Consider the following 12,587-nt stretch of genomic DNA (forward strand, 5'->3'; position numbering starts at 1 on the left):
CTGTAAACTTGCGGCGGTGTATCGTAAAAGCGCTTGGCGCAAGCCCGCCCAATTCAAATGGGGCGGGCACCATCTAAATTAGTCGCGCTCCCGCGCCGAGCGTACTGCGCATGCTCCATCGGGTAAATTACCCGACGTGCATTGCGCTAAATGACGTCGCCCCGACGTCATTTGCTTAGACGTTAACGTAAATGGCGTCCAGCGCCATTCACGGACGTCTTACGCAAACAACGTAATTTTTTTAAATTTCGATGCGGGAACGACGGCCATACTTAACATTGGTTGCCCCTCATAATAGCAGGGGCAACTTTACGCGTCGCTTAAGCTACGGAAACGTCGTAAATTCTCAGCGTCGACCGCGCTTATGTTCGGGAATCTCGCGTAATTACCTAATTTGCATAGACGACGGGGAAAACGACAATGCGACACCTAGCGGTGGGAAAAAAATTCGCATTTAAGATCTGACAGCGTAATAGCCTTGAGTCTGTCAGATCTAATGGGTATCTATGCGTAACTGATTCTAAGAATCAGTCGCATAGATACCCGGGGCCAGATTAGGACTTACGACGGCGCAAATGGTGTTGCGCCGTCGTAACGCCATTGAGAATCTGGGCCAATGTCCTTCTTTTCCCACAAATAGAGCTTTCTTTTGGTTGTATTTGATTATCTCTGCGGTTTTTATTTGGTTAATCTACATGAAATATCTCACCCCCATTGGTTTAGCTGGTTAGTGGGCATGGAGTAAGAAAGAGGGGGGGGGGGCGGGTTGCCTGTCATTTACCACTGTGTAAACGCCCACATGTGTGACTCTATTGTCACATGGGCAGCTCAGATGTGATAGGGTGGAAATGCTCAGCATAGAAACTCACTGAAAACTGAGCATGTGCAGAGTTGCCAACACTGCTCTGCAAAATCTCTAGCTGAATTGGGGACATGGACAGAAGGGGGAGATAGAGAGCAGCAGGATCAACCAGGTTTTTTTGCAGAATACAGAAAATGAATCTCATAGTGACTGAGTGAGTATGAACAGCATGTAATACACCATTTATTCATAGTTTTTATATGATGTGGTTTAGTGACATTGGGCTAGATTCACATAGAATTACGCCGGCGTATCAGCAGATACTCCGACGTAAGTCCGAATCTAAGGCCGTCGTATGTTTACGTGTATTCTCAAACTGAGATACACTTAAACATGCCTAAGATACGACAGCCTGCGCCGTCGTATCTTAGGGTGCAATATCTACGCTGACCGCTAGGCGGCGCTTCCATTGCGGTCGGCGTAGAATATGCAAATGACTAGTTACGCCGATTCACGAACGTATGCTTGCCCGTCGTAGTGAATTTACGTCGTTTCCATAAGAAATACGCGGCGTAAAGATAAACATGCCCCCTAGGTGGCGTATCCAATGTTAAGTATGGCCGTCGTTCCCGCGTCGCAATTTGAAAATTTTACGTCGTTTGCGTAAGTCGTCCGTGAATGGCGCTGGACGCCATTTACGTTAACGTCGAAACCAATGACGTACTTGCGACGTAATTTCGCGCAATGCACGGCGGGAAATTTCGAGACGGAGCATGCGCAGTACGATCGGCACGGGAACGCGCCTAATTTAAATGATTTACGCCCCCTACCTGGATCATTTGAATTAGGCGGGCTTGCGCCGGTGGACTTTACGCTACGCCGCCGCAAGCTTACAGGCAAGTGCTTTGTGAATCAAGCACTTGCTGTAAAAATTGCGGCGGTGAGAGCTGTGGTGGCTCAACGCGATTGGCACTGCGCTGACAAGCCATTCACCTCTGCAGCTAGAGGTTCGGATCCCGGTCTCGGCTTCATGTGAATTGAGTTTGGTGGTCTCAGCCCGGCTCCCGGTGGGTGTGCTATGCAAGGTAAGCCTGTGCTTAGTACGCCCACCCCCCTCCCACAAAAACCACCACACCTACACACGCACTCTAATTTGGGTTAACACACTCACATTGACCACGCGGTCTCTAAAAGAGAGGCGAAGGACTAATGGGGCTGGTTGAGCGGGCTAATCCTCTCACTCCCTTATAGGGAGTCCCTCTGCCCCGTTGGGCTTCAAAGCGGAGCAGGTAGGGCGGGCTGTGTGGGAGGACCCCCTCACACACCCGCCATTGCCACCCGGGGCATGGAGAAAGGTGGCAGATTGCCTCTGGGGGAGGCCTGCCTACTCCCAACTCCTGCAGTCTGGCTCCTCTCTCGAGTACACGCACAAAAATACACTTTAAAAAAAAAAAAAAAAATAATAAAAAAAAAAAAAAAAAAAAAAAAAAAAATTGCGGCGGTGTAACGTAAAGGAGATACGTTACGCCGCCGCAGTTCTACGAGAATCTGGCCCACTTTAACCCCTTCAATACAGAACTTTTATACCACTTCCATACCGGGACTATTCTGGCACTTCTTTCCTATATGTATAAATCATCATTCCTCTAGCTGCAGGCATCATTCAGATATCCCCCCACAAAGCCCAGGCCGTCATGTGACGACCATCCAGGATGGTAGATGCCATCTGTGGAGGTCATATTACTATGGCTGGGTACTGAAGTGGTTAAAAGTACAAAAGATACCTGACTAAACTAAATTTGTAAATTCGAAAAAATCGTGAATTCGAAAATCAGAAAATCTGGAAACTCTAAAAAACGAAAATTCGTAAATTCGAATGCGAATGACGAATTCCAACTTATAGAATGGAACATAACGCATTAAAAAAAACATTTTAAAGTTATTATTAGTTAGTTAGCTATTATTTGGTATTTTCGGATTTTCAAACTTTAGTTTTTTCGGATTTTCGAATTTCCGCATTAAAAATAAAGTTTGAAAATCCGAAAATACCAAATAATAGCTAACTAACTAATAATAACTTTAAAAAAAAAATTTTAAACGTTATGTTCCATTCTATAAGTTGGAATTTGTCATTCGCATAATTTGTAACTTCGGATAAATTAGTATTCGTTACGTTTACTAACAGCCAAATTTAAAAGGAAATTCCAATACCTATAATTTAATAGTAAGTTAAGTTATTAGTTAGATATTTCAGATTAAAACATTTTCGTGTTTTCGAATTTTTGGATTTTCATTCTTATTTTCGGATTTTCTTTCTTTTGATCTTCATTCTTATTTTAGAATTTTCAGATTTTAAAATTTTTTTGAATTTGGATTTCGAATTTCCGATTTTACGAATTTCCGGATTTTCGAAATTTCAGGATTTTTGAATTTCCGATTTTACGACTTTTCGAATATTCGGAAATATTAGTTAAACAGGTTTTCGTTCATTTGGATATTTCCGAATGAACAAATTTGTCCAAATTAGTTAAACGAATTTCGGAATGAAGCTGATTGCACATGTCTAACAGAACACCTATCACCCAGGAGAAGAACAGAGGGGGAGGTGTTTCATAGTCCTAACACACTTCCTGGATATCTTCTGGGCCCTGGGCTCCTGCCTAGGTTGTGGATGATCCCGGAGCCCTGTTTGAGTGCAGTAGTGCATGCTCCTTTCATCTATTGTACCAGCCGGGGTATTGATGTGTTTTCGTTGTTTAGGGGTATCACTGGCTGAAGGAAAAGGCAGGGAGTGAGGAAGGCAAGAAGCAGCACTCCAAGGTAAAAGAACTTCATCCCATCGCCGAGCGTCTGAACTGCACAGTCACCCAGCTGGCTATTGGTAAGGAGAGGGTCCTCTAGGTTCACCTTCTACTCCTTGTGCTGTCTGTTATATGTCATGACTGGGCTCTCTGTTTTACCAGCATGGTGCCTGCGCAGCGAGGGAGTCAGTTCTGTGCTGCTGGGTGTCTCCAATAGTGACCAGTTAATGGAAAATCTGGGATCCATTCAGGTAAGCTTAATGGTGTACACCTGCACACCCCCATGGACAAGTGCAGTTCTTACATTTCTGCCATGGGGCCATTGATTAGGCGATACATTTGTGCAGGGCTTTTTTTTTTCAGCGGGAATGCTGGGAAACGCAATTCTGCCACCCTCAGCACTGACTGGAGAGCTCCCTACTGGGCTGAGGTCAAGGTGCAAGAATAGAAAGCTCCCTACTGGGCCTGAGGTCAAGGTGCAAGACTAGAAAGCTCCCTACTGGGCCTGAGGTCAAGGTGCAAGACTAGAAAGCTCCCTACTGGGCCTGAGGTCAAGGTGCAAGACTAGAAAGCTTCCTACTGGGCCTGAGGTCAAGGTGCAAGACTAGAGAGCTTCCTACTGGGCCTGAGGTCAAGGTGCAAGACTAGAGAGCTCCCTACTGGGGCTAAGGTCAAGGTGCAAGACTAGAGAGCTCCCTACTTGGGCTGAGGTCAAGGGGCAATACTAGAGGGCTCCCTACTGGGCCTGAGGTCAAGGTGCAAGACTAGAGAGCTCCCTACTGGGGCTGAGGTCAAGGTGCAAGACTAGAGAGCTCCCTACTGGGGCTAAGGTCAAGGTGCAAGACTAGAGAGCTCCCTACTGGGGCTGAGGTCAAGGTGCAAGACTGGAGGGCTCCCTACTGGGCCTGAGGTCAAGGTGCAAGACTAGAGAGCTCCCTACTGGGGCTGAGGTCAAGGTGCAAGACTAGAGAGCTCCCTGCTGGGGCTGAGGTCAAGGTGCAAGACTAGAGAGCTCCCTATTGGGCCTGAGGTTAAGGTGCAAGACTAGAGAGCTCCCTACTGGGGCTGAGGTTAAGGTGCAAGACTGGAGAGCTCCCTACTGGGGCTAAGGTCAAGGTGCAAGACTAGAAAGCTCCCTACTGGGGCTAAGGTCAAGGTGCAAGACTAGAAAGCTCCCTACTGGGCCTGAGGTCAAGGTGCAAGACTAGAAAGCTCCCTAGTGGGCCTGAGGTCAAGGTGCAAGACTAGAAAGCTTCCTACTAGGCCTGAGGTTAAGGTGCAAGATTAGACAGCTCCCTACTGGGGCTGAGGGCAAGGTGCAAAACTGGAGAGCTCCCTAATGGGGCTGAGGTCAAGGTGCAAGACTGGAGAGCTCCCTACTGGGGCTAAGGTCAAGGTGCAAGACTAGAGAGCTCCCTACTGGGCCTGAGGTCAATGTGCAAGACTAGAGAGCTCCCTACTGGGCCTGAGGTCAAGGTGCAAGACTGGAGAGCTCCCTACTGGGCTAAGGTCAAGGTGCAAGACTAGAGAGCTCCCTACTGGGCCTGAGGTCAAGGTGCAAGACCAGAGTTCCACTTTACTTAGACTTCCTAGACCTAGTTTACCATTCCAAAGCACCTGACATGATTACTGAAGACGAAATCTTTCCTTTGTATATCATTTTTTTTTTCAGATCTTGGCCCATCTGACGCCACCGGTCATAGCGGAGATTGACCAGATTCTCGGCAACAAGCCCAACATAAAGAAAGACTCTCGTGCGTGAGGAGCTCCTCGGCACATCCTGGAACCGCCGTGTGTTCTCCAAGGCATGGGGACAAAGGACATATGAAATTACGCTCACCTCGTGCATGGTTCCCCCACTCTGGCAGTGCTGAGAGAGCGGGAGAACATTTAACCAGCAATAAGGGGAGGAAAATCAGCTGCCTGCTTAGTTCTCTGGGGTCAGTACATGCATTACTTCATGTCACCCTGCAAGGGGAGGGGCAAAGGATTCAAGATGTTTCTAGCGAAGCGGAGAAAAGGACATACGTGACCAGTCAAGGTTTAGCATGAGCAGGACAAACAAAAAGTCCTCATTTATTGTAGCTTTATGGCATCCCCAATACAGAGAACCAAACCAATAGATCTTTTCTGAATCACAGTGACATTTCAATTTTGGGTTGACACAGCTGGGCTGAATTATCCTCAAGCTTAAAACTCAATGGGACTCTGGTGGTAAGATCTGTGCGCCTGAGTTCCTATCTCCATTCACCTTTCACAGCCTTTTATAGGGGTCTAAATTTGGTCATAGCTCCCTTCTGTCTGTATCACCCTGCAGGAGGACAGACTCATAGCTCCCTTCTGTCTGTATCACCCTGCAGGAGGAGGACAGACTCATACCCCCTTCTGTCTGTATCACCCTGCAGGAGCACAGACTCATAGCCCCCTTCTGTCTGTATCACCCTGCAGGAGGAGGACAGACTCATAGCTCCCTTCTGTCTGTATCACCCTGCAGAAGGAGGACAGACTCATATCTCCCTTCTGTTTGTATCACCCTGCAGGAGGAGGACAGACTCATATTTTCCTTCTGTCTGTATCACCCTGCAGGAGGAGACTCATGTCTCCCTTCTGTCTGTATCACCCTGGAGGAGGAGGACAGACTCATAGCTCCCTTCTGTCGGTATCACCCTGCAGGAGGACAGACTCATCTCTCCCTTCTGTCTGTATCACCCTGCAGGAGGAAGACAGACTCCTAGAACCCTTCTGTCTGTATTTCCATGCAGGAGGACAGACTCATAGCCCTCTTCTGTCTGTATCACCCTGCAGGAGGAGGACAGACTCATACCCCCTTCTGTATGTATCACCCTGCAGGAGGAGGGAATTCCTATTCATCTTATCAGGAACAGCATAAAGTCATTGCCATCTCATCTTGCCTTCACGCTCGGTTTTCTGTGGTTGCACATCCCTCACCCCTATGTGTACAACATAAAGTGGACCTTCCTGTAACTTTAACTAAAAGAACCTCACCATCGGACATGGATCATCCAAATGCATGTTCATAACTACAACATCAGGAGCTGCATTAAATTTCAATGGTTGCCATTAAACTGTGTTATTGATGGGTATGAATACATAATTGCGCCTAATTACAGCAATGGGTCTCAATAATAGGGCAAAGCATGGCAAGCCCATTCAACAATCAATGTTCATTATTCTGACTACATGAAAGTAATGAAAGCTGAAATGCTATTGGTTGCTCTGGGTTAGTCTGTTTTGCATTTAGGGTTGTCACCAGGCTGATATTTAAAGAGGCCCTGTCACCTGACCATTCCAAACGCAGCCGTCCTATAAGATTATACTGTATGTGCATTTAATATATTTTATGCGTGGGGTTGGCCTGTAAAATCCCCTTTGTGTAGACATCCAAAAGCCTTGAGACTACTACTAGGTGCCGTCGTATCTCGTCTGTGAATCTGGCCCTTAGTTCTTGAGACTGAGTTCAATAATAATAATAATAATAATATGCGTGGTAGTGGATCTTGCTTTTACTCTCGACATGTTTCGCGTACAAGACGCTTCATCAGGAGCATAAAGGTAGATGAATCGAGTTTCCAAAAAAACGCAACTCCAACCTTCGGTGGTGAAAGGTATGTATGTATACAACTTTTACCTAGCCAGCAACCTGGGCATAGGATAGGTATTCGTTGTATGTAGTGGTAAAGAGGTTAGTAATACTAACGGGCTATAAGACAGACTGTTGGTAAACAGTAGAATTGGACGAAAGAAAGCCCCCTTCAATGATCCTCAGGATTCCCCTTAGTTTCGTAAAACTCCAAATGCCAGATTGCCTAAGAGCTAAGCGTCAGAGGGGAGGTAACCACCTCAGCGCAGAAGGAAAAAATAATCCCTTCCCAAAATTCAGGTTACCTTAGGTATACACCATATAGATCGTCAGGGGAAAAGAGGCAAAGAACATGATGGAGGTCATGCATGTATACAGGAGGGCGACGTTAATGCATGACCTCCATCATGCTCTTTGCCTCTGTTCCCCAGGCTATGATTCCCGCTTTATTAGCGAGTTCATGACCCTTATTACCGACTGTGCTACTAAATACCCTTCATTAATTGTCATGGGTGACTTCAACCTTTGGTTTGAGGACCCTCTCGATCTATCAGCTCAAGAGATTTTAGCAGACATGGACAGCCTAGGCCTCCAACAGATAGTAAGGGAACATACACATGAAAAGGGGCATCTGCTTGATGCAGTATTCTCGGTAGTGGGAGAATCCACCGTTCCCACAATCAAGCAAGTGGTCTGGTCTGATCATTACCTAGTGCAATTTCAAATTCTTACCCTAAACACCACGGATAAACCAAAAGGAGCCCTTATGCAACCTTCCCTCCCGTACAGAAATTTGAAAAAAATCACACCTGATTTATTCCACAATACTTATTCGAACCTCGAATCCTACACAAACCCTCTTGAGAAAGACAGCTATGAGGCTTTACCTGACGACTTCGAGGAAAGCATCAAGCAATTAAATGAGAAACTCAATGCTTTTGATGGTAAACTTAAGGCCACGCTGGACATAGTGGCACCCTTCACCCAATCGAACTTTAGGCCAAAAATTTACAAATCCAATCGTTGGTACACCCCCAAATTAGCCACCTTCAAAAATAACTGCCGGAAGCTAGAAAGGAAATGGCAAAAAAACAAAACTAAGGCTAATAAAATCCTCTATAGAATACAGGCCCGTGCTTACTTCCAGTTAGTAAGGAAGCATAAGAGAATAGCCCTAGCATCCCGCATCGAATTAGCGGCCAATAGCCAAGCGGAACTATTTAAAATCAGTAAGGAGCTGTTTAATCCACCACTGGCCTCCCAACAAATTGTCCATTCTCAAGCTCTATGTGACAATCTACTTGAGGCCTTTGTCAAAAAAGTTTGTGACATCCAAGCTGGCCTAGGTCCCCCAGTCCTTGTTCCCTCAGCAAACCTCACTATTAAGATCGACCGGCCCAATCACATCATTCCCTTTTGCTCCTTTCAGCCAGTAACGAAATCTCAGCTCTTCAGCTCCATTAAACATCTAAAACCCTCTTATTATGCCGATGACACGTGCCCAGCATGGTTGCTTAAGGATAACATCAACACAGTCATCGATGAGATTCTGATCATGGTTAACCTCTCTTTGACAACTGGAGAGTTTCCAGATAACTGGAAACATGCCCTGGTCACACCAATTTTGAAAAAAAGCACGCTGGATGCCAAAGTTATGTCCAACTACCGCCCCATTTCAGGACTATGCTTTCTGGCTAAGCTGGTGGAACATGAGGCTCTTATGCAACTTCAAGCACATTGTGAATTACAAAATCTTTTTCACGATGCTCAATCGGGGTTTAGGCCCAAAAGAGGGATCGAGCTATCCATCCTGGCCACTAGAGAAAGGCTGCTGGAGTCGAGAGACGCGGGGGGGTCGGCGGCCTTGGTACTGCTTGACCTCTCCGCGGCTTTCGATACTGTCAGCCACAAGATCCTCCTGGCTCGGCTGCAGGACGAGTTCTATATTACAGGCCTACCCCTTACTTGGATACGCAATTTCCTGACAGGCAGAACATTCCAAGTAATATTGGGCTCATTTAGGTCAGCGAGGGTGCCCCTTCTCTGCGGGGTCCCTCAGGGCTCGGCAATTTCACCGTGGCTGTTTAATTGCTATGTGAGGCCCGTGGTAGATATCATCTCTTCATGGGGATTGGCCACTCAGGTATACGCTGATGACATACAAATTGTGGCCAGTGATGCTCTTAACCCCACGGCAGCCCACCTTCTTTCCTGTTGCCTCTCATCTATCCAGACATGGATGAAGGACAATCGTTTGGCCCTGAACGTATCCAAAACTGAGGTACTTCTTACAGGTCCAACACAAAGTTTAAACCTGCTTGCAGAGTGGCCCGTATCAATGGGCCCGTGCCCCACTCCATCCAGCCAAGTAAGAAACCTGGGTGTCATATTTGACAATAAACTTTCATGGATTCCACAGGTGAGGAACTGTACCAAGAATGCCCTTTACTATCTTCGGATGCTGCGACGGGTAAAACATCTGCTCTCCCAAACACACAGAAATACACTAGTACAGGCCTTAGTCATCTCACGCCTTGACTTTTGCAATGTGGTATACCTTGGACTCCCTATTAAATGGCTCTCCAAGCTGCAGCTGGTGCAGAACCAGGCAGCTAGGTTGATTACGGGGACCTCAAGATGGGACCATATATCACCCGTTCTCAGACTACTTCATTGGCTCCCATGCGCAAGGAGGATCGAATTCAAGGCTTTGTGTGTTATGTTCAGGGCCTTCAAACAACATGGCCCACTGTTCATTAATAACATGGCCATACATTACCACCCCCCCAGGGCACTGAGATCGACCGATCAGGACTTTGCTGTCATCCCTCTAGTAAGGTTGATTTCGTTCGGTGGCCGATCCTTCAGAGCCAGAGCCGCCTCGCTTTGGAACCTTCTCCCGTTGCCTTTGAGGAAGTCCACTGTTCTTATTACCTTCAGAAAGGCTCTGAAAACCTTCCTCTTTGGGGCAAGTTGATTATGACCACGCCTATTAAACTGACCTGGCCCCTCCTCCCCTCACCCTATGTCCCCCTCACTCCAAACCCCCTTGCTACCGTTTGTTTTTATTGTTGATATTTTATATGGTTTCTCTTTCTTTTATGTACACGAGCCATCAGTTCGTCTACGAAGTCTTTTTTCTTTTCTCTTGGATTGCTTTTTGGTCCAGAATAGACCAGCGGACCTCCTTCCAGCGCTTAGACACACCCTTCAGGGTGTATGTGGCGCTGTAAAGAAATATTAAAATCAATCAATCAATCAATCAATCAATCTGGAATTTGGAGTTTTACGAAACTAAGGGGAATACTGAGGATCATTGAAGGGGGCTTTCGTTCGTCCAATTCTACTGTTTACCAACAGTCTGTCTTATAGCCCGTTAGTATTACTAACCTCTTTACCACTACATACAACAAATACCTATCCTATGCCCAGGAGGCTGGCTAGGTAAAGGTTGTGTACATACCTTTCACCACCGAAGGTTGGAGTTGCGTTTTTTCGGAAACTCGATTCATCTACCTTTATGCTCCTGATGAAGCGTCTTGTACGCAAAACATGTCGAGTAAAAGCAAGATCCACTACCACGCATATTGAACTCAGTCTCAAGAACTAAACGTTTATATACACCCTCTGATGCTACACGTCCTCATGTTATGAGTGTATCTGCATAAGTATAAGCTTTTTGAAATATCTTTTGTTATATATACTGAGATCATATGTTGACACTATACTGTTTTATGAAGTTGTGTATACAATTTTCTTCATATGTGCTTTTTACAAAAAAATATTTATAGATTTTTTACATTAACTACTTGTACCGCCAAAAGTCCACTTTATTAGTCCAGTTTAATTCCCATTTCATACTATCGGGACGTTGGTACACTAAAATAGTTGCATCCACAGTAATTAGTCATCCTGTGCTTGATGCATAGTTTAGCAAGGCCCATTTAATCATAAAACTGATATTTGTTCATCATTCTTAGCACCATATCCCCTTTATTTGTGATTTTTATTATTTTTGAAGTTATCTGCCAGGGCCCCAGGGTATTATTATTATTTTTTTTACTATTTTGTTATTTAATGAGATTATAAATAGGCTTATTTTTAATATAATTTAATGTGTTCTCCGATCTTACTTTTTATAATATTAGCTCTCCAAATGGATATTATTATTATTATTATTATTTAATTTTTTTATTTTTTATTTCGTTTGTTTTATTCCTGTTGATTGGTGGCCATTTGACACAGAACTATACCTATTTTTTATATAAGCATTTTAGATTCTTGATTTTTCTGCATACAATTTGTGAGAAAAACACAAAAGCTGGTGACTGGGTCTCTTTAAGCAGACTTTGCTGGTAAAAATTGGACTTATTTTGCAAATGTTGTTCATAAGAAAGAAATCATAAAACTGATATTTTTTCATCATTTTTAGCCACCATATCCCCTTTATTTTTATTATTTTTGAAGTTATCTGCCAGGGCCCCAGGGTATTGTATACTATTTTGTTATTTAATGAAATTTTAAATAGGCTTATTTTTAATATAATTTAATGTGTTCTCAGATCTCACTTTTTATATTAGCTCTCCAAATGGATATTATTATTATTTAATTCAATTTTAATTTTTTATTTGTATTCATTTTTTATTTTGAGTGGGGGCTCTTTGACACAGCCCTATACCTATTTTTCATAGGCATTAGCATTTTAAATTCTGTGGCCCAGATTCACGTAGGGCGGCGTAACTTTAAGCGGGCGTAGCGTATCGTATTTACGCTACGCCGCCGCAACTTAGAGAGGCAAGTGCAGTATTCACAAAGCACTTACATCCTAAGTTACGGCGGCGTAGCGTAAATGTGCCGGCGTAAGCGTGCCTAAATCAAATGAGGAAGAGGTGGGCGTGTTTTATGTAAACGAATCATGACCCCACGTAAATTACGCTTTTTACGAACGGCGCATGCGCGCGCATGCTCAGTATCACGTCGAATTTTCAAAGTAAATTGCGCCCGCTCAATGCTTAGTCGTCGTGAACGTAACCTACGCCCAGCCCCATTCACGGATGACTTACGCAAACGACGTAAAATACGACGCTGTTCGTACGTTTTCGACGTCCATACCTAACATGACTTACCCCTGCTTTATGATTGGTAACTTTACGCCGGCGTATGTCTTACGTAAACAACGTATCTTGATACGCCGGCGCACGTACGTTTGTGAATCGGCGTATGTAGCTAATTTGCATATTCTACGCGGAAAATATACGGAAGCGCCACCTAGCGGCCAGCGTAAATATGCACCCTAAGATACGACGGCGTAGGAGACTTACGCCGCTCGTATCTAGGCAACTGTGAGGCGTATCTGATTCTATGAATCAGGCGCCGAGTTGCG

General features: G+C 45.0%; 1 protein-coding gene across 3 annotated transcripts in view; it reads left to right on the forward strand.

Moving 5' to 3' along the window:
• The window catches only part of KCNAB3 (potassium voltage-gated channel subfamily A regulatory beta subunit 3), a 171,399-nt gene extending 165,676 nt beyond the window's left edge, over positions 1-5,723 (forward strand). For all 3 annotated transcript variants that reach the window (XM_040346790.1, XM_040346791.1, XM_040346789.1), the window contains 3 exons: positions 3,563-3,683; positions 3,766-3,854; positions 5,276-5,723. In XM_040346790.1, the coding sequence (XP_040202724.1) occupies positions 3,563-3,683; positions 3,766-3,854; positions 5,276-5,365 (300 nt within the window). In that variant the 3' untranslated portion in view covers positions 5,366-5,723. The remainder of the gene's footprint in view (positions 1-3,562; positions 3,684-3,765; positions 3,855-5,275) is intronic.
• The last annotated feature ends 6,864 nt before the right edge of the window (positions 5,724-12,587 follow it).

This window comes from Rana temporaria, chromosome 3 (assembly GCF_905171775.1).
Source record: "Rana temporaria chromosome 3, aRanTem1.1, whole genome shotgun sequence".
Taxonomy (NCBI): domain Eukaryota; kingdom Metazoa; phylum Chordata; class Amphibia; order Anura; family Ranidae; genus Rana; species Rana temporaria.